A 25,292-nucleotide genomic window follows, 5' to 3' on the forward strand; every position below is an offset into this window, starting at 1 on the left:
TTTCTAAATTTATGCTAGTCTGTTCAGACTGCCATAACAAAAATGCCATGGAGCGGGTAGCTTGGCAAACGGCAAATCATTTTCTTACAGCTTTAGAGGCCAAAGCAGACATGTTTGATGTGCTGCAGGCCTTAGGTTCTGGTGAGAGCTTGCTCCCTGGGTTGCACACGGCTACCCTCTCACTGTGTCCTCACATGGCCTTTTTTTTTGCATGCTCAGAGAATGCTGGGATTTCTCCTCTTCATATAGGAATCTACTATGTGGTTAGAGATTCAACACTATGTCCTTGTCTAATTTTACCTGTCTTCAAATACTCTGCATTGATTTGAAAATATATATATATATATATATTTTTGTATCCCAGAAACAGAAAGGCAAAGTCCACATCTTCTTTATGTCTATTGGAGAAAGTGGGGGTATTGAAATCACCTAGTGTTAATGGATTGATGTTAGTCTGTGTCTTTAAGTCCAGCAGTAGACCTTTTATAGAATTGGGAGCCCTTGAGTCTGGTGCATATATGTTTAGGATAGCAATGTAGGTTGTTGTTTTGATTAAAATGAAGTGTCCTTTGTAAAAAAAAAACAAACAAAACAAAACAAAAACCCAAATACTCTGCATTATAGATTAGGACTTTATTATTTTTTTAAAGGGCCACAAATTCAGTCTGCACAATAAATCATCACCTTGGAAACACAATTTATATCAACATGTTATTATATTTTAAAAGATTCCTAAAATCATGTAACATTAAGATCCCCACAAAACCTGGATCAGTTCAAACTGCTCTCACATTTCCCAGAAAGAAACGAATGCTTAGAGAGATGGAGGCGGCTGCTGGCCACACTGCCATCCAGTACAAGATCAACTCAGAAGCTACTGTATGTGACCTTCAGATCCTGGGTGAGCAATTTTGTATCCCTGAGAGCCCATTAGGAACAAAAGCTCTCAGGTGGGTCAGAATGGGCATCTTTTGCACCATCAAGTTCAGGAAGCACTGACATAGGCAGACCACCTCTACCCATTACTATGTGCACTTGATATGATTCTGGGCCTTCCTGGACACCCTGTATCTGGTGAGAGTGGAGTCTCTGAGGTCTCAGGTCTCTCTACCACGGGCTAAGACACGAATGGTCCTCAAGTGACTTGTACTCTGGTGCTATCTCTTTGCCCTGAGCCAAGGGCTCAGTGCTATAGTCAGGGTCACCAGTCAGAGCCCTAAGATGCACACAGCTGCTTAGCTGTACTCTTTGATGAAGGGGACAGAAGTACAGCCTTCTTGTAACATGCAGGAAGTTGAGAGCTGGAGAGGTGACACTTTGATGGGAGCCTGATGTCATCGGTCCCTGTGGCCAGGTAAGTACCCCATGCCCACTCCCTCAGCATTTAAAAATATTTATCAGAAGATCTTGTATGTTTGCATTTCTATAAAGTATTTTGTGGTGGTCAATAGGGGAAGAAGTGCTGGTTTGTTGAAAGGCATTTGAAAGTGCATGCGGGGAGGAATCACCCCCTTCCTGGAATCGGTGTCCTAACATGTCAGTATGTGATTTGTTGCACTAAAATCAAAGAGTACATGAAAAGTGTCCAGTGACCACAAAGGTCGAGTCATCTTGGACCAGGATACTGGCAAGCAATACTGCTCACGATCCCCCTCAGCCCTTTGTTTTACAGCCTCTGTCTGAAAAAAACTGTGCCTTCTGCCTGTTATTTCTATTTTCCCTGTCTGGTTCTACCTGTTACCGACCTCCGTTGTATATCTGTAGAATGCAGTATTTCGGAAACAACTGCACATAGATGGGTGTGTTGGGACCCATTCCATGAGGGAAGCTGGGTCACGATTGCCAGGGCTGGACTATTTCCATTCCTAGCAGAGGTTTGGGGAGTTTAGACCTTCCTGCTGCTGTTAAGCCTGATCATGCCTTTTACTTCGCTGTGATAACTCTTCCCAGTTTGTGCCACCCACTTCCATTTCCCTTTTGGGTTTCTCAGATGGTGGTGTTTAGTGGCTTCTGTAGACTTGGAGGTTGTCCAGGCCCAATGCTGCCAGGGCCTTCTTCCTAAAACAGAAATCAGAAGCTCAGCGTGGAGGTGCCCAGTGCCCTCCTCTAAGGCTTTTTTTTTTCATGGTAGTCTGTCTTTGAGAACCAACTAGCTACCATGCACCAGACTTCTAGCTGCTGTCTTTGCCCACCAGCTGAGTCACTGCTACTTCTTGGGGTATTCACTGGGGTCTAGGTGCCTAGTTCTTGGCCTTCTGTCCTTTCCCAGGTTACCCTTTGCCACAGTGGTATCCAGAGCATAGTGAGATCTTAGAGACTCCAGGAAAGGCCTTCTGACACCCACACCCAGAGCTGGGGAAAGGCCTAGAAACCCATTCAGTCAGCGTTCTTTTCATGCAATGAGCTCTAACCTGCCCTCCTTCACTGCCCTAAATGTTGACAGTAATGAAAACTGTCAGACAAGGCCCACTGTTCATCAAGTCACATTCTTGGTGATGAGACCCATGTCAAACACATAAAGATATCACATTCAATATGGTATGTACATATACATATTTTTATATCCCATGTATATGTAAGTCACACACCCAAATTTATATAAATATAAAATATATATACATGTAAGTACTTTGCTTATAAACAGACATTTAAAGCACACACACACATACACACACACACACACACACAAAGTGATAAGCATTGACGAGGAACATCAAGACACAAGTGGCAAGAGAGTCAAACAAAATTCAAGACTCTGGACAGGAAGCAGGTGGAAGTTGAGAGTCGGGGTGTGCTTTGGTACAAAGCAGTCAGAGAAGGGTCCTCTGAGGAGCAGGTGTCTGAGCAGAGCCAGCAGGATACACGTAGATCCCAGAGGCCCTAGGATGGGAAAGTGCTCTGAGTATTTGTGTTCAAAAGAAGGCCTGGCTGTGCGTCAGGCGGGAAGTGGGTCACCTGTTCTGAGTGGGCATTGTGGTTCCAGCGCAGAAGGCCTTGCAGCCACCACAGGACTTGTATTTGTACAGTCTGGTCTCCCCTCTTAAACAGAACGTTGGGGTTCAGAGGAAGAAAGGTTTAAGCAGGCTTCTGGATACCGAGTTCAACCTCAGAATCTTGGATCTTCCCGGTTTGTTTGTTTGTTTTGTTTTTATTCCAATCCTAAGAACCCAGTACAATATCTTTTTTTGTAGGGCAGAACTTCATAGCAACCAGGTTCTTTTCCTGTTCCCTTAGGGGCCAATTAGCAGAGCAAGAAGAGAGGTGAGGCTTGGTGGATCTGGGCCCTCGGGTTGACTTACTCTGAGGCCTCAGCACCTGCTTCCTCCACTGGTCTTTTTGTTCACCAGTCAGCATAGGAATCACAGGACTGGTACCACAGTAGTGTCCACTACTGTCCAGCCAACAAGGCTGGCAAACAGAAGCATACGTCCAACCCAGAGTAGCTCTTGGCATAGCAGGTTCTCACGCCAGCCTCACTGCTTTCTTATTGCCCCTCACAGTAGATTTTTAGGTTCCGGGGTGGGAACTGGGGTGGAGGGGGAAGGCTAGGGCAGAAATTGTGTCTACTCTTCTCTCTTTCTTCAATTATGTTCTCTCCCGTTAGTCCGCCCACCACGCCCTGCACAGCCACAGGTGGCCAGGTGTTTCCCTGCTTAGTTCCTCCCACCCGCTGGGCAAGCGACCTAGTGCCCACCGCTGGGTGCCCGCCCCGCCCAGGTACGCTCCGGTGACGGGAGCGCGCGTGGAGGCGGGCGCTGGGGAGCGGCGCGCGGGTGCGGGGCGGTGCCGCGGTGGGCGCGGCTGAGCCAGCTCGGCGGGGGCGCGGCGCACCTTGCTCCCGCGCCCGGGCCAGCCGCGTCGGTCCCTCCCCACGCCCCCGCCCGCCCGGACGCCTCCGGTCGTTCGCTTCCGTCCTCTCAGCACGGCCGGTGTCCTCGCTAGCCCGGCGTGGGAGGACGATGGGTCAGCGCGGAAAAAGTGAATGAGGACGGCGGAGCCGCAGCCAGCGCCTCACTCCGCCGGCAGAGCCCCGCGCGCAGCCAGCCGGCTCCATGGACGCGCCCAGCGCCTTGGCGGCCAAGCCCCCGACCGGGTAAGCGTGCACAGAGGGCCGGCATGCTTCTTCGTGAGGTGCTGGGTTCATAGGGCGCTCGGGTCGTTGCTCCGGTAACCATGGCAGGCCTGGCCTAGGAGCACTTTCCGCGGAGCGGTGCTAGTGTGAAAGCCCTTGTGTATGCCTGTGTGTGTGTGTGTGTGTGTGTGTGTGTGTGTGTGTGTGTGTGTGTGTGTGTGTGTGTGTGTGTGTGTGTGTGTGTGTGTGTTGAGAGAGGTGTACCTCCGTGCAAAGCTCCAGCTCGGAACTGCCTTCGGCCCCTTCCAATGGTGGCTATTACGGACCAAGAGGACAGCAAAACTCCGGGCCTCCTGTCTGGTCCTTTGCATGGGTTCCTCCAGCCACCCCTCCTCTGCAGGCCCTGTGGCCCGCTTGCTTGCTGCCTTAATGACAGGAGGGTGCTTGTTCCGTTGAGGCCCGTCTAACCAGGCGAACTTGCAAGGTGTCTGTTGAAAAGACTTCATAAGCTCTGTTCTCCTGCCCAGACTTCGTGCTAGGGCCCCCCTTGTGCCTGAAGAGGTGAGGACCCCCTCATCGGACTTGGAAAGCAATGCTGTCATCCCTGTCTTCCAGTGCCCTCTAATGCCACAACCTTTTTAGTTTCTTTTTGCTGTCTCCACACCTTGCCGGCAGATTCCCAGTCACATTGAGGGTTTCACTTGCCGCCGAAAGAGAAACTTTGCCTAACACAGGTCAAACAATCTTTTCCTTTATTTTTAACACTCCCCTCATCTTGAAACGTGTCCATTCGTGCCCATCCTTGTCCGGACAGTTGGCAACCCTTGGGGACTAGGTAGATTTCAGGGAGTGCCGTGGGGCTGGCCTTTGACCTCTGCTCTCCGAAGCAAATGTGTCATGAGTTTTGCAAGTGGAATCAGTTGGGGTGGGCCTGCACCTGCTCGCGGAATGGCCCGCTTTCCACTTTGAGCAACTGGGTTTTCTATGGCAGCACTGGGGACAACAAATCTTTTTTCTTTAGCAGTTATGTCCCACTGACTCACCCTGTTCTTTGCCCATTGACGTGGTTGCCCAAGTCCTGATAAAAGCCTTCTAAGCCAGCTCTTTATTATTGCTTAAAATCTCCCCCCTGGAGGCTTCCAAAAAGTAAGATACATTACCAGCCCATAACCATGAAGCCAAGGAATGTTGTTTTTTTTTTTTTTAAGACTTTTCTCCACTAAGGTGTGGTTATGTACTTCTTTTGAACAAACCAATTCCCTTTAAAGAAAATAAATACAGAATACTTTTTCTTGGTAATCGGGAATCCCGAAACGCCGTGGGGGGGAGATATAAACAGAATTGCTTTTTAAAATGTGGCTTCTCTAGATTGTTACAGAAGTCTTGTTAAGGGAACTGAGTTATTTTTATCACCATTTTCTTATAAAATAAATGTGAAGGGGTTATTTAGGAGGCCTGCAGGTTTTCATAGGGTACCTGCAGAAGGAGGCTGGTAGTAGTGAAACCACCCTCTCCTATAGCCTGCTCCCTAGGCAGCCAAGAAGGCAATCAGGTCTTTGTGACTTGGAGTCACAAAGGAAAAACCAAGGCCCTATGCTGTGGGTGTGACAGCAGAGCTTACACAGCCTCATGCCCCTGCACCCCCAGCATATTTATTTGCTTGTTTGAACCTTTGTCCAAGAAATGCCCATCTATTTTTTTTGTAACTTCTACTATGCCATGTCTCACTTGCTTATACTTTGCATAAAGAAACACCCCTGAATGTAAATATGCTTATATTTTTAAAACAAAGACTACAAGTTCAATATAAAGCCTATGAAATTAGAATGTGAAGAAGGAAATGGCACTGGGATTTTTTTTTTTTGTGGGGGAGGCTATTTTATATTGTTTAGTTGTGTTGGTTGCCCATAATAAAGGACTGTGACATTTCAGGCTTCAGCGTGTTATCGAGAGCAGTTAGAATTTGTTGGCTTGTATCTGAAATTACTGTTTTCTTATCTCTTGAGGATAGGCAGTGTTTGTGGTGTGCTTGAAAGAAGTTTGTTTTCTGCCTGATACTACAGAGACTAGTTATGATATTACTTTGTGTAAACTATCATTTTGCCACGTGACAGCAGACACCTGGTGGGATGGATTTGTTGTTGTTATTGACAAGAGCCCCTCAGCCATCCTTGTGCTGTGTAGACTGGGTAGAATGGGCAAGAGATGGCACATTATAAAGCGTGAGTTAGTGAAGGGACAGATGGGCTGGTGAATGGGCAACCATCTCCCTAGAGTGTTGTCTTTGTTAGGAGCACACATGCAAATTTTACTTGGATTGAAATCATATTCTTCTTAGTAATTCCATTAAAGCAGAGGCTGTGATGAGTGTCTGTCTGGGGAAGGCATTCTTTTCAGAAGGCGATTGTGTGAACACTTTATGTGTTGCTTAGGGAGGTTTAGAGCTCATTCTTAAAGCGTGCACGTGTGTGTGTGTGTGTGTGTGTGTGTGTGTGTGTGTGTGTGTGTCTGTGTGTGTGTGTGTGTGTGTGTATGTGTGTGTGTCTGTCTGTGTCTCTGTGTGTGTGTGTGTGTGTGTGTGTGTGTCTGTCTGTGTCTCTGTGTCTATGTGTGTGTGTGTGTGTGTATGTGTGTGTGTCTGTCTGTGTCTCTGTGTCTGTGTGTGTGTGTGTGTGTGTGTGTGTGTATGTGTGTGTGTGTGTGTGTGTATGTGTGTGTGTGTCTGTCTGTGTCTGTGTGTCTCTGTGACTGTGTGTGTCTGTGTGTGTGTGTGTCTATGTGTTTGTGAATGCGGCTGCACACATGCTGTGGTGCATAAGTGGAAATGAAGAGGACAGTCTGGGCCTCTGTTCTTTCCTGCCACTGGGACGGAACTCATGTTGGCAGGCCAGTGTAGGAAGTGATTTTACCTGTTGACTAGTCTCACCAGTCACTAGTCAGTTTCGACTCGTCAGATGTGGTAGCTGGTGGAATAGTTTAGGGTACAGATTCCGGCAAATTGCCTTTCGATGAAGTTTTAACAAACAGTTAAGCCCACACTTGCTGTATCTCAGTGTATCTGTTGGTGTATGTGGGATCCATCTTAGGATTTGGTTGTTACAGAACCAGACACTGAATTCGGTACTGGATGTAATATGAATAAAGGAGAGAGTATTTGACATTTGACAGGATGGTGAATATTGAATTTTTTCCTATAGAGGAAACATATAGTTGTGTTGGACTGGAAAGTATCCATTGACATGAAATCTCAAAACTGGGTACATCTGAGCACAGGCCGAGTCACTCCTGCAAAACCAGTGCACTTCATAAGGAGGTAGCTTTACTTACTTGTTTGCATATATTTATTTTAATAGACTTATTCAAACAAGAGGTAATTTGAAAAAGATTAAGTGGGTGATTTGTTGTTGTTTTGGGATATAGTCTCTCTATGTCGCCCAGGCTGGCCTTGAACTTGTGATCTTCCTGCCTCAAACCTCTGGGACGCTGAGATAACAGACAGGCTATCACTATAAGCAGCTGAACATCAGCACTGTGAGACACTCTTGCCTGTCAGCAGCCAACAATACCTAGATAGAGGGCCTGTCTTTTTTGATGGTAATGTGACCAACCATATTCCTGATTTGTACCAAGACAAGAATGTTTTGATATTAAAGAAATAGTAACTCCATACCATTAACCATTTAGATTTTCTTTGGATTAATGTACTTGAGAGTGTCTAGATCCTTAGGAATGAAAAAAATAAGGATTATCTGTCACAAAACTTCAAATCTAAATTTGAGCTACATTTTTTAAAGACATTATTTATTCCACCAATTCACTTAAGTAATGTTAAATTTCTGGGTGTGGAGAATACTACTAGGAATATTTCCTTTTGTCATTATAAACTTTACTCATGAGGAATTAGGCATTTACAGTGTGAAATAATCACAGGTAATTTGTATATATATCAGTAGCTGTGTCCAGATGGTGGGCCTGAAGGGCCAAGAACATTTCCTTAAAGATATTTGCAAACTCTTGAGTCACTCTTGTCTCTGGGTTTCTAGAATTTGGACCATCCTTTGGTTTTCTCTCTCATGAGGCCTCCATGCATGGGCATATCAGATTATTATTGGGTGGCACTGTGACCTGGAAAGGTATTTATTTCATTTATGCAGGCTTGGATTCTGTGGCCTCTTTAATTTGGGACTTGCAAAATGAGGTCGTAGCATGTGTGCACCCAACTATATGTCTGTAATTATTAAGAAAACAGTGATTATAGGATCTCTCTCTATCCCATAATAACAGGCTTAAGATACTACTAGGTCTCTGGACTTTGTGATTAAATTTTCAATTATATTTACTTTTGCAACTGATCAAAAGTTTAAAAGAATGAGCAGAAATACTTCATGTCAAGTCAGATTTGAAATACACGAATATGGTTTTATTTAGACTTGAACTAAAGTAAGCACATTCAACAAACAGTGTATTTATTATGTGGCATTTTGGCCCCATCGACATTTACCTATGGGGTCTGTGGCTTTTATGTATCGTGTAAGCGTAGTGACGTGTATCAGTCTGTGTTGCACCACAGCACAGCCTTCATATTGCGTGCCCCACTGAAAGCTTTCTCCTATTTACACTTTTCTGTACTTAACTATTTAATACTGATGTAGATAATGTATCTTTTAAAATGACTTTCATTTATAGAAGTGAATTGTAAGTTTTAGCTTTTACCCTTCACGCAGTCTGTGTCTCTGCTTTCTTCCTTCTGTCTTGCCAGTGGAGGGTTCCTGCATTAATAAAGGGCCTCCTACAGGTGTCTGTTTGCCCTCCCTGCTTCTACCATTCTATATTTTCAACTTTTCTCTTGCTATGGGGATATTATGTGTGCCTGACAAGGTGTCAGTCAGTTTTTACAATGCTAAGGATGGTGTGGAGGTTGCTTTCAAGACTTGTACTCCTGCCATTCTAGACCCGTGTGGGTAGCAATTTACAATGACAAATGGCGACATTTCTCCAACAGTGCATGCATTTCCCATAGTCCATCCCCAGGAGCTTTCCAGTGTTTCTGAGCAAGTCCCTTTATAAGACAGCTCCCCCTGCCCTGCCCCCCCCCCCCCCCGCCCCGCCTCCTGCCCCAGCCAGCAGCACCATGTGGTAATGCAGGATTTTACAATCATCTGTCTAGTCTCCCTCATCAGGAGGTAAACTACTCCTGGCTAAGACTGTCTTCCACAGGCCAAGTCCAATTAAAATAAGTTCCCTAGCCAAACATATTTCTATTAAAAAAAAAAAAACCCAACCAAACAAAAAGCTTTAAAATCAACTGTCAAAATATATTTTACTTAGGCTCATTTGATTAGACACATTTCCAGATCACAGCTGCCTTCACACAAATCCTGTCTACTGTAGACCCAGTTCCCACTTACACCAAGCCAAGTGCTGCCTGTTAAAAGACCACAGCTGAAGGTGGGCGTGGCTCTGCAGGCCTGCAATCTCAGCTGGTTGGGAACCTGAGATGGAAGGATCCCAAGTTCAAGGCCAGCCTGAGCCACAGAATAAGTTCTGTGTCTTCTTGGGCTTCAGAGTGAGTTCAAGGCCATCCTGGGCAACTCAGTGAGACTCTTTCTCAAAGTGAGAACAAAAAGAAAGGTAAAAATGTGGCCTAAGAGGATCTCTTAGGACTGTCACTCACTGGAATAGCTCTCTGCCTTCATCTTAGAGACCCGAAACAACAACAACAACAACAACAACAACAACAACAACAACAAAAACCCCAAAGCACCCAGCTCACAACTCTACCTCTAATTGATTCAGAGAATGCTTCCTGCCATTATCCCTTGAGATTTTCCCAACTACAGGCCACTGACCTCAGGGGTCCTACTCCTCTACCCGGCTGGCTTCCTTCTCAGCATAGCTCCTGTCCAGTCTTTGTTTTTCTAGAACATAGTTGGGGAGCCATTGTTCTAAGGGAAGCCCCATGTTGCTCCAGACACAAGGCAGCAAGGGTCTCCACGAGAAAGTGGGCTTAGTGGCTACCATTGAGGTGACCATACGTTTGCACTCCTGTTCTCCCTTGGAAAACAGAGAACACTGGGATGGGATTTGGGTGCTGGTGTTAGTGGACCCGTCTGCTAGCATGGCCTGCAACCCTCTTGACAGGGCTTCTAGATCTCACATTTTTTTGAGAGTGACTGTATTGCCACAGCGCTACCTTCTGTGAGTGGCCAGTGCACCTGAAGGGCAGAGCTTTTCACTTGTCCTATTTTCGGTTAATTTGAAGTGTAAGTGACTCAGTGTGGCTTGTAGTCTAAGGTCGAGATCTGCCTGTGGTTTCTCAGTCTCTGGTGGCCACTGCATCCTTCCTATAATTCTGCCATTGTTGCACAGCTGCCACCATCACCTTGCTCTGGCATCCTTTTCTTCTATCCCAGGATGTTTCCTGGCGGCCTTCTGGCCATGTGAGCTTTCCACCCAAGGGCTCCAGGGATTTAGAGAAGTTAATTCACTGGTATTTTCTCTTGCATCTCCCAGCTTGCCTCTCAGAATCCTCATAGGAATTGTGAGTTAAGTTTCCTAACTCCTTTCGCACTGAACCCAGAGCTCCTCGGAGACAGGTACCCTGCTTTGTGTCTGGGTCATCTGCGCGTGGCACAGGGGACAGCTGTCACCTAGCACACCAGCTTCGCTTCCCATTTGTGGTTGGATAAGATAGTATCAGTGTCATATGCCTTGGCGTGTTCCCAGAATGTGCTAGATGCCTCTCAAACAAACAAACAAACAAACAAATGAACAACCACGACCATTTCTTAAATTTTCACACACCTTTGTTCCTGCCAGACTCTGTGAACAGACAGATCAGCTGGTGCTGCAGGCTCTCCGCTGTGACAAAGCTTGCCAGCAGTGTCGCCATGTTCTTCACTGGCTTGAGAAGTGTCACATAGATGCCTTAACGAAGAGCACCGGGCAATGGTGGCCTTGGGAGGGTGTGTCCTCTGTTAGCTGATGGTCCACTGTGGGGGCTGCGATTGCTGTTCCAGATTCTCACAAAGCCCTTCCCTTGCCTTGCCATTTTGCCATGGCCAGCATGAAGGGCCCCCACCCCCGTGCTTTAGCCCCACAGAGGAGCAGGACACAGGAGAGGCACCTACCCTTTTCTTTGTGACACAGGTTATACAGATCTCTTTATACACATGGCCTCAGCACAACGCCCATCCTACAGTCATTAATGGAAGGCTTGGCCTAGTGGGGCACAGTTCCTGATACTAGTGAGGGGATAGGAGGCGCTTGACACAGTGGACTGATGGGGTGGGGGATGGGCAGTTGATCTCTCCTTAAACACAGGACGATTTCCTGTCAGGGTCCTCAGAAGTCAGCTGTCAGGAGGTATGTCCAGGCAGTGTCTGGCCTGTGCTGAGAGATGTAGCCTTACTTTGCTCAGGTTATAATTGACAGGAAATGGTTCTAAGGTGCACAGAATGGCTATGTATTGGCCAGGTCCAGGCCTCTTGCATCTGGCATTTATGATTATAGTCTACATCAGTCGGAAGTATACAGACTCTTCATCCCTACTGTCTTTCCAGGACATGGCAGACCAAGAGCATAGGGATTTTCCATCCATTCCCAGGAGGAAGTGACATTTAGACAGTCACGCAAAAGTATGGAAGTAACCAGGCCTTTCTATCTGTCAGATGTCAGGGGATGGCATGCTTTGATGACTTTTATGATTCTCATCTTCTGTTTTTCATGCCATACCAATGTCTTCTTATCTGTGGTGTTCATTGGTCTAAGGCTGGACAGCTTGGGAAGAGAAACCCCTACCTACAGCCATAGGCTAGCTGAGTCTGGGCAAGTCAGGGAGCCTCTTGCTTTCCTTCTGGCTTAGAGTAGGCATGATGTGCCAGGGGTCTGGGTTATCAAGTGATGAGGGTTGTCTACAGAGCTCATCATCTGAATTACTGGGTGTGGCTGGAAGAGTCAGAGACTGAAACCGAGGCATGCCCCTTGTACTGATTCTGCAGTTAGAGCAATTAAATACTTAAATAGCTCCCCCAGTCAATCCTAGCAGTGCTTTCCCAAACCACAATGGTCTGGAAGTTATTTAAAAATAGGCATGGGTGGGAGTGATAATTCAGAGAAATGAACACCTCTGTTCAGGTGGCTGGAACCTTAATAATTAAAAACAAAATTTGCTTATGTTCATTAAACAAATGATTAGCTTGAAAGAGGCTGGTGTATTGTAGGTAGAGTTAAGGCCTATGTCTCTGCAAACAGTTTCTCACTGAGGTCCCCATCTATCTGGCCACTCATCTTGCTGCCTATAATTTTGTGTTGTCTTGGACTTAAGTAGAAATAAAACCTTATTTGTCCTACACAGGGCCTACGCCACTTACGTTGTAATGATCAGTGATGATCAGCATCATTAGCATGGAGAATGAACTAGAGACCTTTTTTAGCCCTTACCAGATCAATTGATCTATTTTAAAAAGTGTGTCAATAGAGGTACAGAAATTTCAGTGTTTCTTATGCCATATCAGCCCTCTGAATTCCTATCCTTAGCCAATTCTCAGAGGTTTTTGCTTGGTGTTCATGGACTGACTTATTTTCAAAGAAAAGTTTCCAAATGAAGTGCATGTGCCAATTTTACAGCATTAAGAATTGTAATGAGAAGCTGGGATGACGGCTTAGTGGGTAAAGTGTTCGCTGTGCAGGCCTGAGAACCTGAGCTCAGAATTCCCAGTGCCCAGGTCATAGCTGGGTGTGGCAGCATGCGACGGGAAACTACCGCATCAGGGGCAGAGACAGGCTGATCTCTGTCAGTGTAGCTGAAATGCTGAGCTCTGGGTTCAGCGAGACACCCTGAACCAAGTAATAAGGTGGAAAGTGATAGAGAAAGACATCTCACATGATCGGTCTCTGGCTTACACACACACACACACACACACACACACACACACTGACATATGGTTGAGACACATGTACACACACATACACACACACTGGCACACACACACACTGGCACTCTCATGGATGAGAGTACCCTCACATACATGTACACACACACACACACACACACACACACACACACACACACTGGCACTTACATGGATGAGAAACATGTACACAGACACACTGGCACTCTCATGGATGAGAGTATCCTCACATACATGTACACATACACATACAAACTGATACATGGATGAGACACATGTACACAGACACACTGGCACTCTCATGGAATACCCTCACATACATGTACATACACACACACACACACACACACACACACACACACACACACACACGCACACACACACACACACACACACACACACACACACACACACACACACACACCACTACTACCACCACCACCACCACCACCACCACCAAGAGAGGGAAAGAAAGATAATTAAATCTAGTTTGTAAACTAGACTAAATTGAGTTGAAAGCAATACTTCAGCTTGAGAGATTTTCTCATTATTTTTCAGTTTAGCTAATTTCTCATGTTTCAGGGTTATAGTTTTCTTAGGGAGGAAACAGGTGTTGGTCAGCTCTCAGCTAGGTGATGTGCTCATACAGCACTGCCCTGCTGGTATGGTAGTTCCTGGTGAGTCATTAGCTGCTCTGTGAGGCTCGACTCTTCCAGGACATCCTTCCGGCCAGAAAGACAACCGTGGTTCTCTCCTGTTTGGAGTTTAGATTGTCCCTTGACTCTAGCCTGGCATGTAGCCCCAACTCCTCATCCACCAACCGATAACACGGAACTGGGGTTCTGAAATCCCCTCTCCTGCAGCCTCTTCTGTTTCCTGCAGGACAGTGTGATGTCTCCGTGGTAGCTATATTTTCTCACTGTCCTTTTGTTGAAGAAACAATCCAGCACAGGCATCGATACATACCTTCCTCCTGATATCTGTGTCCTGCTAGATGCAACAGTCCGGCTGCTTTTCCAGGGCTCCTGAGACTTTTAGATGGGGCTTAAGTCTTTGAAAGAGCCAAGCTGAATGTGGCAGGAGGGGACCTCACTTAGAAATTGGTGGATGCAGTGACAGCGTAGCTGACTGAATAGGACTTGGACTCTGCCTCCTGTCTAGCAAGTGCTTCTGCCTTGATGCTGGCTAATGAATTAATAAATATGAGAAGCCTTCGCTTTGTACAGCTGTTGATTCAGCTCTCTGTGTCCTGTGCTGATACATTTGATAAAAGTACAGGATTCACCTTTGCCTCCTTCAGTGCAGAAGCTTGGAGAACGTAAACTTATGAATCTGTTAGTTGTGTTTTCTTGTGTGTAACCTCAGTGAGAGCTGGGTGATTCCTTAACTGTCCCTTTGTTGTTGGTAAGTGGGTTTCCTTGAGAAAGAGTGTGCTTGGCACTTGGATGGTTTCTAAGGGCTGGTGTCCTGCAGGGACATGCTACACAGGGGAAAGATAGTGTGAGACACTGTGCCTGGCATTGTGTGTATTCCTATAGTTCACTGATTCTTATTTGTATTAGTTAGCTTCTTATTAATGTGACAAAATATCGAAGACAATGAACTTATCAGAAAGAAAGGTTTATTTTGGCTATGGTTTTCAGTGGCTTCAGTCTATGGTCTCTTGTTCCAGTTGGCTTTGGACCAATGATACAACTCTCTCCATATGGGCACGCCCCCATAAGGATATGCCATGCTTCAGTAGCACCATGTTGAAGACCAAACCATTAAAATACTGGGCTTTGGGGGGACTCTCCATATCCAAGCTTTCTATTGCACACTATGAGACACAAAAGAGGAAAACCGTGCCTTCTTCCTGGCTAGTGCATTTTAGCAGCTCCTGTGAGTCATTTCTGTGTTGACTGTCCTCTGCGTATTACGTTCTTAGCCCTCCGGAAGTCCATGGAGGTGGAACATCCCTCATCCCCTGTATTTTATCGAGTTGAATTGGTTTCTATTGATGATGCTGAATAGGTGAACCTGAGCAGTATCCTTGTTTCTGTTTTAACCAATGGCTATAGATGACTCAAGTGAAGGAGGAAGAGAATGCCAACTCTATTTTAACTATGGGAAGCACTGCCCCTTAGACAAGGCATCTGAACAGCAACCCTAGAGGAAAATTATATGCTTTAGATGTTTTCTTGGTGCTGACTTTTCATTTCTGAATTAAACGCTATGTAGGCTTCTTGCGTCAGCGACGAATGTTTGAGAGTTTGGTGGGAAGTGATGAGTGGTTTGCCTTTAAACTCAGTTGGCCTTCATACTGTTACTCTGCGCCCTGAGGGCCATGCACTAATTTACATAACTTTTTGTTTAGAGAAGACAATGTTTCTTTAAAGAAAAAAATACGCATTTGCTTGAAAACATGCATTTATTTTAAATATGTCAAAGTGTTAGATGAATTTTTGAATGATTTTTTTAAATCAGTCCTTTTTTTTTTTTTAAATTAGTGGTGCTTGTTCTGGGGTGCTTCTGCATTGGGGAGGGTGGGGGATTTTGCTGCAGAACCATGTCTGCTCTCATTCCTGCTGCAGATCTTGTGGAGTGGAGAAGTAAGACCTTCCAAACCAGTCTCTGCCACTGAGACATGTGTCACTCAAACCAGTTGGCTGGTCTCCTTGTTCTCCACCCCTCTTGATATTCTGGAGTTACTTGGATTATAGAAAATTTTTTTTAAAGATTTAACATATTATTTAATACTACTATTACTACAACAACAATAATAACAATAATGATACTTATCATCATCATCATACTTATTATTATATGTGTGTCTGTGTATCTGTGTGCGACAGCTACAGAGTGCATGTGGGCGTAAGAAGAAACTTTTAGGACTTGGCATTTTCCTTCTGCTGTGAAACTGGGGAACCAAAAATGGGCCTTCAGGTTTATGTGGTAAGTGCACTGACCTGAGCCATCTCACTGGCCCTGGGTTGTAGAATTCATGAGATAATTTGACAAGGAGTAAAAGGACACTGTGGAGTGCCTACCATATGGTGCTTCCTTTGTAATCCCTGTTACTATTTTCTACTGGGAAACTATGAGCTTAAACAAAGGAACAGACACTAGGTACTCGTGCAGTGCATGAGTCCTCACAGAGCCTGTCTGGAAGGAGACATGCACGGTTTCTTGCTGTATCCACACAGCAGAGACATAGCCAGTGCTACTGGTAGAAGAAACAGAACTTAGTATGGTGTTCAGAACCGTTTGCTCCTTTTCCATAGGAAGGCAACATTAGGAATGCCATAAAGATCATATCTTGTATTCATAAGTTGCTCTTGAGCATGTGTTATGAACACAGCATTGGACATGGCCAGGTGGGCTGACTCCTGAAGAAGTACTGGGGGGGTACAGGACAGGAAAGACTTCAGGGTGATGAGGAAGCTCTAGAGAGCTCATTTTTTTATTGTGGGCCACACCTTGTGTCAGTTTGGTCACTCTGGCTGGGGCCTCAGTGCTCTGCTTCTAGCAGATGCATCTGCTTCGTGTTTCCTTTGCTTCTGTCCTCCTAGCAGCTGTCTTGTTCCACCAAGATGAGGCCAGATCACTTCTGGGATGTAGCGATGGCTGCCCTTTACAAATTGTATGCCACTGACACTGTATATTCAATTAAAGTGGCTGTGAAAGTACATCTCTGAGCTTAGTGTTTGAGGCACACACACTTAGGAGTAATGTACAGAAAAGAGGCGGCAAGAGAGTCAGGATGGTTTAGCTAGATGTTAGTGTCAGAGCATCAGGGAAAACCTGCACATGTGTATAGGTCACTCCAGGGGACATTTGCATGTGTCCTCTTAGGAGCTGATCAGTAGTTGAGCTAAACTATGACCGATATAGCTTTTCTTGTCATGTGTAACATCTAAGAGTCATTAAGACATTGCCCTTCCTTCTTTTCTAAGGCTCCTCTGTCTGGTTGGGGCAGGGTGCCCTCCCCCGCTCAGTGGTGGTGCCACCACCTTGACTCGCCCCAGTGACTTGATGGATGGTTTTAGATAGCGAACTCTTCCTACCTTATTCCATTAGGTTTTATATCCTCGGGACTTTATAAGGGGTAAGAATCATTTATCCATCTCCCTGCCCTCAGGAAGTGAATATAAGACCATTAATCTGAAATTGCACTGCTTTGCATTAGCTCCGTAAGGAGGCATAGGAAAGCATTAGTCGGGATTGTTATTTAACCATCCTATTTTATAAAGTATAGGTTACAGGGCCGTGATGGAAGCCATAGCTTATTTTGAAACTGCAGGCCTGTGAGTGGTGCGTGTTAACATAGTCTTCATTACACCAGGAACACTGAACTAGTGATTTCATATGTGCTGAAACATGGCACTCCTGCTGCCTGGCGGGTGTCTGTGTCAAGTTCTAATAATTGTGCTTGATGCTGTTTCTGGTGCCCTTTATATGTGTGTGTGTGTGTGTGTGTGTGTGTGTGTGTGTGTGTGTGTATATATATATATATATATATATATATATATATATATATATATATGCAAACCGGCAGTAGAAGTTAATCATTGGGCTGAAATGAGCCCACATTAGAGTCTTGTATTTAGCTTGACAGCATGATTATCAACACACCTGTGGTACTTTATTGGGAAAAATGGCTTTATCAGTTTTCATAGCAGCAGAATGTGGCAATGGCTTCAGAGTGTCCCCAAGTCTTTATATGTTGAAAACTTATGTCGCAAATTCATATCTTAGTGGAGAGATATTTGGGGGGGGTAACTAGAATTTATGAGAGTGAGGGTGCCCCGTGCTGGCATTAGTGGCTTCGGCGAGAGTCCAGTTAGCCCCCACAGTCTACTTTATTACACAGTAGCCAGGACACAGCTGAATCGGATGCTGAGCAAATGCGGGTGCCCTGCCTTAGACTTCCTTGTCTCCAGAACCATAGCCTAAGGGAACCTTCTCTTCCAGTTTCCTAATCTGTGGCATTTGGTTGCAACAATAGAAAGTGGACTACGATAAATGTCTCAGCGTGGACTTTCTTATTAGGTCTAGGCAGTAGGAAAGGTTTGCTTTACTCATCTGTTCCTTTCAAGCTTATTATGCTGAGAGTGAGGGCAGGTCTTTGCCATTGTTAGCCAGGTAGACAGTTGGGAGTTCCTTCCTGAAGGCTCTTTTAAGTCAAGGTCCGGCTATGGCTGCTTAGAAGTGACGCCTCTGTGAGGTAGGAGGGGTGATAGAGCCTGTGAGAGCTGGAGCTTAGGTTGAAAATTGCATCAAGTGTAGCTAGGTGGGTTGTAGAGAGCTTACCAACCGGCATGAATAGAAGCCACAAGACAGATGAAAGCGTGGGCTGTTGTCACCACCACGAGTGCAAGAATCAGTAGATTGCTTCAGAGGACGTGAAGGGAACAGGTGACTTAGATGCCAGGGTCGGGAATGCACTGTGGATGGTCAGCAGGCAGGCTGGGCAGAGCATGGCTCTATCTTGATCAACTGGGTGGGAATCGGGCCAGCAGTTTTGAGTACAATATGATACTACTGGACAAAGATTGCTCTCAGAATGTCTCATGATTCCAGAGAGAGACCAGGGGAGGAAGGGTGGAGATTAGCTGGGTCAGTTGTGGTGACAATGGCTTGGTCCTGCTGTCTCATCAAGAATAGGTTGGGCATCCTGAGGCTCTCCTAGTTTGATGAGTAGTGGGTGTCAAGGTGTTCCAGCTGTTCCACAGTCATGGTGGAGGGAGCATATCTGGGAGTGTAAAAACTTTAACAACGAAGATGTTAGGGTTGGGGCCAGATCACTAACAGGAACTGTGAGGAAGTATGGGGTTTGACAAGCTTCGTTCATTTCCTTATTTGCTGGAGTGTTGGGAATGAGTGTGTTGTATTCTTATCACAGGATAAAGATTCATTTAGATGTGACTGTCTGTAGGTGTCTGTATCTCTTTAAGAATGTTGAACTTTGTGACTGACCATGGGGTCAGGGACAGTTGCTTCTGTGTATAGCAGAAATGTGGTGGATGGGAGGCCCCGGTGATATCAGCCAAGAATGTGGAAATTGGCAGGGTACATGCAGTCTAATCTAATGTCTTTGAAAATGACCTCACCTTTACTCCTCACAAATACCTGGTAGGGTCAGTTCTACTCCTATTTTAAAAGTGAGGACTGCAGAACACAGAGGGTTAACTATCACGCCCAAGGACAGCTAACTTGATGCAATCACCTATTCGTTATGTTGATCTAATCTCATGTCCTCCTCAGATATTCATGGATAACTTGCTGGGTGCCCCTGCGGGCACCTCCATACCCTCCATACCCTAAGGTGAGGGTATGGAGATCACAGAGGAGCAGAGAAAGCTCACTCAGGTCCGTGGTGACCTGGGTGACCTGGAAGGGAGTCTGGGCTTACTGTAGGCAGTGCCTGGTCCTTGGTGTGGTTGCCTCGGAGTTTATCCCACTTAATTCTTTCATTTTTCCCAGACAGGGTACTCACTCTGCTTACCTGATATCACTGTAACACACAGGTGGTGGTGACAGGGTAGGCGACTGTTGAGTGTACACTGTGTGTTCTAGTACACCGTGCAGCCTGCTCTGGGAGAAGTGGGAGTGTCTGAAAGGTAAACTGAGCATGAACCCTCAAATGTGAATAAAGAAAGGAAGCTGGGACTTTCCAGTCAGAGATGTGCAGAGTTGCTCAAATTTGATCTGTATGCTCATCTGTCCACAGGTAGGTAAGCATGGGTGAGAGAGGGGATCCCTGCCCCACCCTCTGAAAAGTTGAGGACTTTGTGGACACAACCAGACATACCATTAGGGAAGTTGCTTCCTTCCGTGAGCAGGATGCTTACACCTTTGGCCTTCTAGACCTAGAACAGGCTGCCTGAATCGTTGAGTGTTTTAACTTGATTTTGTGATTCAACCACCTCAGTAGCTCTGTATGCAGGACCATTACATTCCACATTTTGGAGCTGAACATGCTGAATCCAGAGAGATTAAGCAGCTAGTTTAGGGTAACCAGGGTAACAGTGCTATGCTCTGTCCCTGGGTAGCAGTTCTACTGTTACTACCACTTCCCCTGTGAGCAGCTTCACCAGCCTCCGCTGGTTCCAAGGTCCAGGGCCCCATCCTTGGTTTCAGTGCTTGGGGAAGCCACATGTATGTACCCCTGGAACCAATGTGGTGTGCTGGGATTTGTTAATCCTGCAAGGGGTTTCAGGCTTATGACTTGTGGAAGAAATAAGGACAGGCAACAAAAGTCCAGATTACTTCAGTCTCTCACTATTATTCTTTTTGGTTCCACAGCAAAATTGGAGCAAAATATCTTAATTAAAAATTCTTTTGTGGCTTAAAAATTTTTATACAATATATTTTGATCACTTCCCCTCCCTGTATTCTCCCCATCTCTCTACACCACCCCAGTGTCGTGTTCTTTCTCTTTTTGTCTCTTACAAACAAAAGCAAAGACAAAAACAAAAATAAAAGCACCTATAATCATAAAAAACAATCGTCCTCCAGGACAAAATATAGGAACCCCTCAAACACACACACACACACACACACACACACACACACACACACACACAAAACCCACAAAGTACATTTTGTGTTGGCAAACTATTCCTCAGCAGGGGTCTGCCTTAGAGTGTATCAAAGTGTTACTCCACTGGAGAAAACTGATTTTCCCCCTCCTACCACGTATGTATCGATTACAAAGAGCTTTTGGTTAGGGGCAGGACTCTGTGCCTGCTTCCCCTTTTGCTGTGCTGGGCTTTTTGTCTGGCTCGAACTCATTCAGGCCTTCTATGTTCAAGTCACAGTCCCTGGGAGTTCATATGTGCCTCAGCACTGTCGGGTCTAGATGATGTTGGGTTTTTGGAGAACTTAATACTTTCCTAGCAGACAACTTTATACCGTCTAGGGAGCCAGGCAGTGGAGCCTGACGCCATGGGACATTACTCAGCGACATTACTGCATTACTCTCAATGTGTTAAGAGTGCTGAGTCCTGTGAGTTGGTGTGTGTGTGTGTGTGTGTGTGTGTGTGTGTGTGTGTGTGTGTGTGTATACAAACCATGGAAGGCTGTTCCAGCTGGTCTTTGAGAGGTGTGCTATATAAGCTCATGGCCCTAGGAAAGAGCAGAAGAAAGGTACGTGCTTTCCAGCAGTGCCTTCCTCTAGCTTTCTTGCCCATACCATTTGTACCTCTATAAGGGACTCTGTTTAGATGTCTCCCTGACTACAGGAACTCTGACGGGTGGGGAGAGTCTTGGAAAGGAGTCTTCAGGGGCAGGGGTAGGAGATCTGAAATGACAAAAATGACTTATATTACTGGGATGATTTGGTTGGACAGGAACATTGGGGTCTACTGTATTCTACACAGACAAGTCCACTTCAAGCATGCCTACCCTGTCAACGTTGTTATTATGGTCATCGTTGTTACTCCTGGGGTCAGCTTAAGGATACTTGATACATTTCACTTGTGTTTGCTGAAGCTCCTGAGTCTTCAGGAAGGCACTCCATTCACTTCTCTCCAGATGGAGAATGGCCAGTATACGGAGTAAAGACAGTGAAGTGAGCCAGGCATAATGATTCACATCTGTGATTTTAGCACTAGGCTGAGGCAGAAGAGCCACGAGTTCAAGGCCAGAGTGGTTTACACAGTGAGTTTCTGGGGCAGTCTGGGCTCCATTCTGTGTTGCTGGTAGCCAGAAGGATGCTTCAAATCACCAAGCAGCTTTGGAATAACTAGACCTCCCCTCCTCCCTGGGGGCTTGGATAGAGCCAACATGACATGATTCTTCAAGAGTTTCAGAGCGATCCTAAGTCAGTCAGTTGGCTAGGGATCACCTATTCATTGATTCATTCAAAGGTTTGTCGATTCTTTCCTTCAGTGTCTATTAACAGGGCATGGTGCCCATTCTTGAGAGGACCAGATGTGGAGTTCTGTTTAGCCTAAAGTAACTGTGATGCACGGAGAGCTCAGTTTCTATCCTTTGCATGAAGTGTAATGTTGGGCGCATTTCACGTGGTCCACCCATGTTGCATAGAGAAAAGACAGTTGAGCCCAAATTGCAGGCAAGCTCTCATAATGGGCTCCGCCCTCTTGTGAGTAAGCAGCAGCTTTGTTTTGTGTGGCCAGCACGAAGCAAAAACTATTGTGTAAAGCTACTTCTAGGGTAAGTTAGTTAGTTGTTTTCCTTTGGAATTGTTTTGCTATAAATAAAGTCTTCCTAAGTGGAAAAAAGGAAAGGAAAGAAAAAGCCAAAGGGAGGCGAAAATGCAAAGCAAAACAAAACAAAATTCACAAAAATACAAACAACAAAACAGACAAAGGAAATGAAGACTTTTGGACAGCAGTATTAGGGACTGAACCCAAGGCCTTATACATGACAAGAGCCACATCCATCTCTGCACTGGCTGGTTTTTGGTCCACTTGATGCTAGCTAGAGATATCTTTGAAGCAGAACCTCAACTGAGAAAATGTTTCTATGAGATTGCTTATAGGCAAGATACAGGGCATTTTCTTGATTGATGATTGATCTCAGAAAGCCCAGCAATGGTGCAATACCTGGGAGGGTGGCTCTGGGTGTATAAGAGGAATGAGCATCCACGAGGAGCCAGAAAACAGTATAACCGCCATGGCTTCTGCATCAGTTCTTGCCTCCAGGCTCCTGCCTCAAGTTCCTACCCCTCATTTCCGTGGATAATTAAATACAGGCTGAAAGATGAAATAAACCTTTGTTACTCCCAGTTGTTTTGGTGATGGTGATTTATCACAGCGATAGAAGCCCTAAGCCAATCCCAAATCCCTAAATTTGTTTGGATTATCATTATTTAATCATTCATCTTACCTCTTAAGATCAAATTTAAGCCCCAATCATGTCTGTCTGATTGTCTCTGTCTTAGTTTTTGTCGTGTTTCTTTGTATACTGTAAAGGCTTAACAAAGAAACGAACCATTTAAACTAATTTTCTACTATTTAAAAATTATTTAGTAACTGGATTATGATTATTTTTAAAGCAATTGACCTATTTGTTGCACTTTGGGTGCTTCTGCCCTGACTAAGCCAGAAGTAAGAACAAATCTCTAAACAGGTAATTATGACCAGGACTGTGGCGTGTGAGGACAGAAGGCTTCAGGAACACTCATGGTTAAAGACCCAGTCAGTTCTGTTTAAAGGGTAGGGCAGATACGTCCAGTTTATTTTTATGAAAGGCCGTGTCATAAAACTTGATGTGTTTTCCATCGCTACAGTCACCATGTGAAGTGTTTCTCTTGCAGCCAGAAATTCTGGTCTGCACCTCTGCTGTCCCTCCTCTTCCATTCCTGGTGTTGCTATCAATCTATATGTGGGTGTATGTATATGCTACTGTGTATAGCCACACTCTGCTTGTGTTATGTTCTTCCGATAAACATAATGGCTTTGATATTCACTCTCATGGTATTTCTGGCGTTCTCATTCATTATCAACAAACACTGGTCCATGCACTGACATGCAATGGTTTGTCTAACCATTCTCTCATTGACAGATACTTGGATGACTTCCAGGTAAAGCCACTGTGACCATTCACACACACAAGGTTTGTATGACACATATTCCCTTTGTCTTGGGTGAATACTTAGAAAAGGAAGGGCAGGGTCACATGCTTGGTGATCCTGCTAGACTGCTGTACATTCCACTAGCTATTAACAGGAATTATAGTTGCTGAACAGTTTTCACCATTTTAAGGTGTATGAAATTGATTGAACTTTACATGTAAGTATGTGATGTGTATGTAGTAGCTTTATTCAGAGAGGGATAGCCTTCCTTATAAGGATGCCTTGTTTGCAAGCACTGGCTGTATGGCAAGTGGGTGAGGCGTAGCCCTCTCCTCCTAGGCATGCTTGAGAGTGAAGTATCAGTCTTACTTTGTGGCTCTAATTCTCAAGTGGCTCAAGTCCTTGAGCCAAGGTTTCTTCTTTCCAGTTTCTAGTATTCCTTGTGCTGGCCGTCTAGTTGGTGACTCATGCACACCTTCCAGTTGTTAACCTGGCCTCTGCTGCGGCTGGATTCACTACCAGGAGTTGGTGTTTTGGCCTTTAAGAGGGAGAAGACATAGTTGGCTGTCGTCATGCAGGATGTATGCTGTTGGTATGGGGTGAGACGTGGCCAGAGGGACAGGTGCTCAATCGCTTGTGAGAGGTGCTGGGGCTTCCTTAGAGGGTTAATGTGCACACGCGGGGAGGGGTGTGTGCCCGACAGCAGAAAGCGAGCCTGGGTATTTATAGGGAAGTGCCATTCACATATTAATGGCTAGTGTTGTTATTTTAGTAATTCAGTCCTCCTGAAAAGAGAAGACTGATCTTGTGAGGAGTGTTACTGGGAAGTAGTCTGGGGTGGTAAGGGAGCTCCCCCCCACCTCAGGGAGTGGTTCAAGAATACTGAGGAGAGGCTCCTATTTAATTTCAGAAAGGCAGTCATGCACACTCGTCAGGCCCTTTCTCTTTTACTTATGCTTACCTTTATGGGTGAGGGGGACAGTTAAACTGTTTGCCTCACACAACCTTTAAAGGAAGACTGAGCACAAGTCTTCCAATGATGTTGACAGCCGTGTGGCGTCTATGAGAGCTCCTGCCCAGATATTCTCTCCACTGGTGCCTTGAACTGTGACAGTTCATGTTTCTTATGATCTCTGTTGGAAAGACCTTAGTGATGAGGGTCAGGGTCGGGGTATTCCAGCCTGCTTAACCCTTTGCAACCAAATTGTCCCAGAGATCAACAGCCAGATTCCCAAGGAAAAGAAATGGTCCTTTGTCTTCTGGTAGCACATGATGCACATAATTGTGACCATGGGGTGAGGCCGCTCAAGTTAACATCCTACTTCCCAGCACTTTCTGAAGGGGTGTCTCCCAACACCATCATCTTGCTTATGTACTAGTATATTTTCTGTATCCCATCTGTTTTTCCCAAGGTCTTATTGGCTAAGGCCAATAAGCAGGGATGGTAATACAAATAGAAATAGTAAAGCAAGCCAAACAAACAAAATGAGCAAAGAGGCCCCTTTACTATGAGCACACAGCCATGTGTTGTGACTGAGCATCAATTTTGTCTTAGTATTTCTGACAAGCTGAGCATGAGGAAAACAGTGATTTCTATTATTCCCGCTATTGAAAGTAGGACATAGTCTGGTTCCTCGTAGGAACCCTGGCACTAAAAGGTAATTACTCGCAGTTGTTTGTTCAGGGCACTACACCCCCATCCATTTTGTGGCTTGCTGCAAGTGTTCCCTCAGAATTTGCAGACGCTGTAGGTACAACTACTGCGCGTGGAGTGTGCTAAGTGGCT

The 25,292-nt window shown here is 45.4% G+C and overlaps 1 protein-coding gene across 15 annotated transcripts in view; it reads left to right on the plus strand.

Moving 5' to 3' along the window:
- Window positions 1-3,776: 3,776 nt before the first annotated feature.
- The window catches only part of COBL (cordon-bleu WH2 repeat protein), a 244,509-nt gene continuing 222,993 nt past the window's right edge, over window positions 3,777-25,292 (plus strand). For 5 of the 15 annotated variants that reach the window (XM_084798313.1, XM_084798314.1, XM_084798315.1 and 2 more), the window contains exon 1: window positions 3,779-4,093. In XM_084798313.1, the coding sequence (XP_084654439.1) occupies window positions 4,053-4,093 (41 nt within the window). In that variant the 5' untranslated portion in view covers window positions 3,779-4,052. Of the gene's footprint in view, window positions 4,094-25,292 lie in introns of all 15 variants that reach the window. The other 10 variants (XM_084798307.1, XM_084798321.1, XM_084798305.1 and 7 more) reach the window with 3 other exon arrangements.

Source organism: Acomys minous, assembly GCF_964271855.1.
Source record: "Acomys minous genome assembly, chromosome: 10".
In the NCBI taxonomy this organism is placed as follows: domain Eukaryota; kingdom Metazoa; phylum Chordata; class Mammalia; order Rodentia; family Muridae; genus Acomys; species Acomys minous.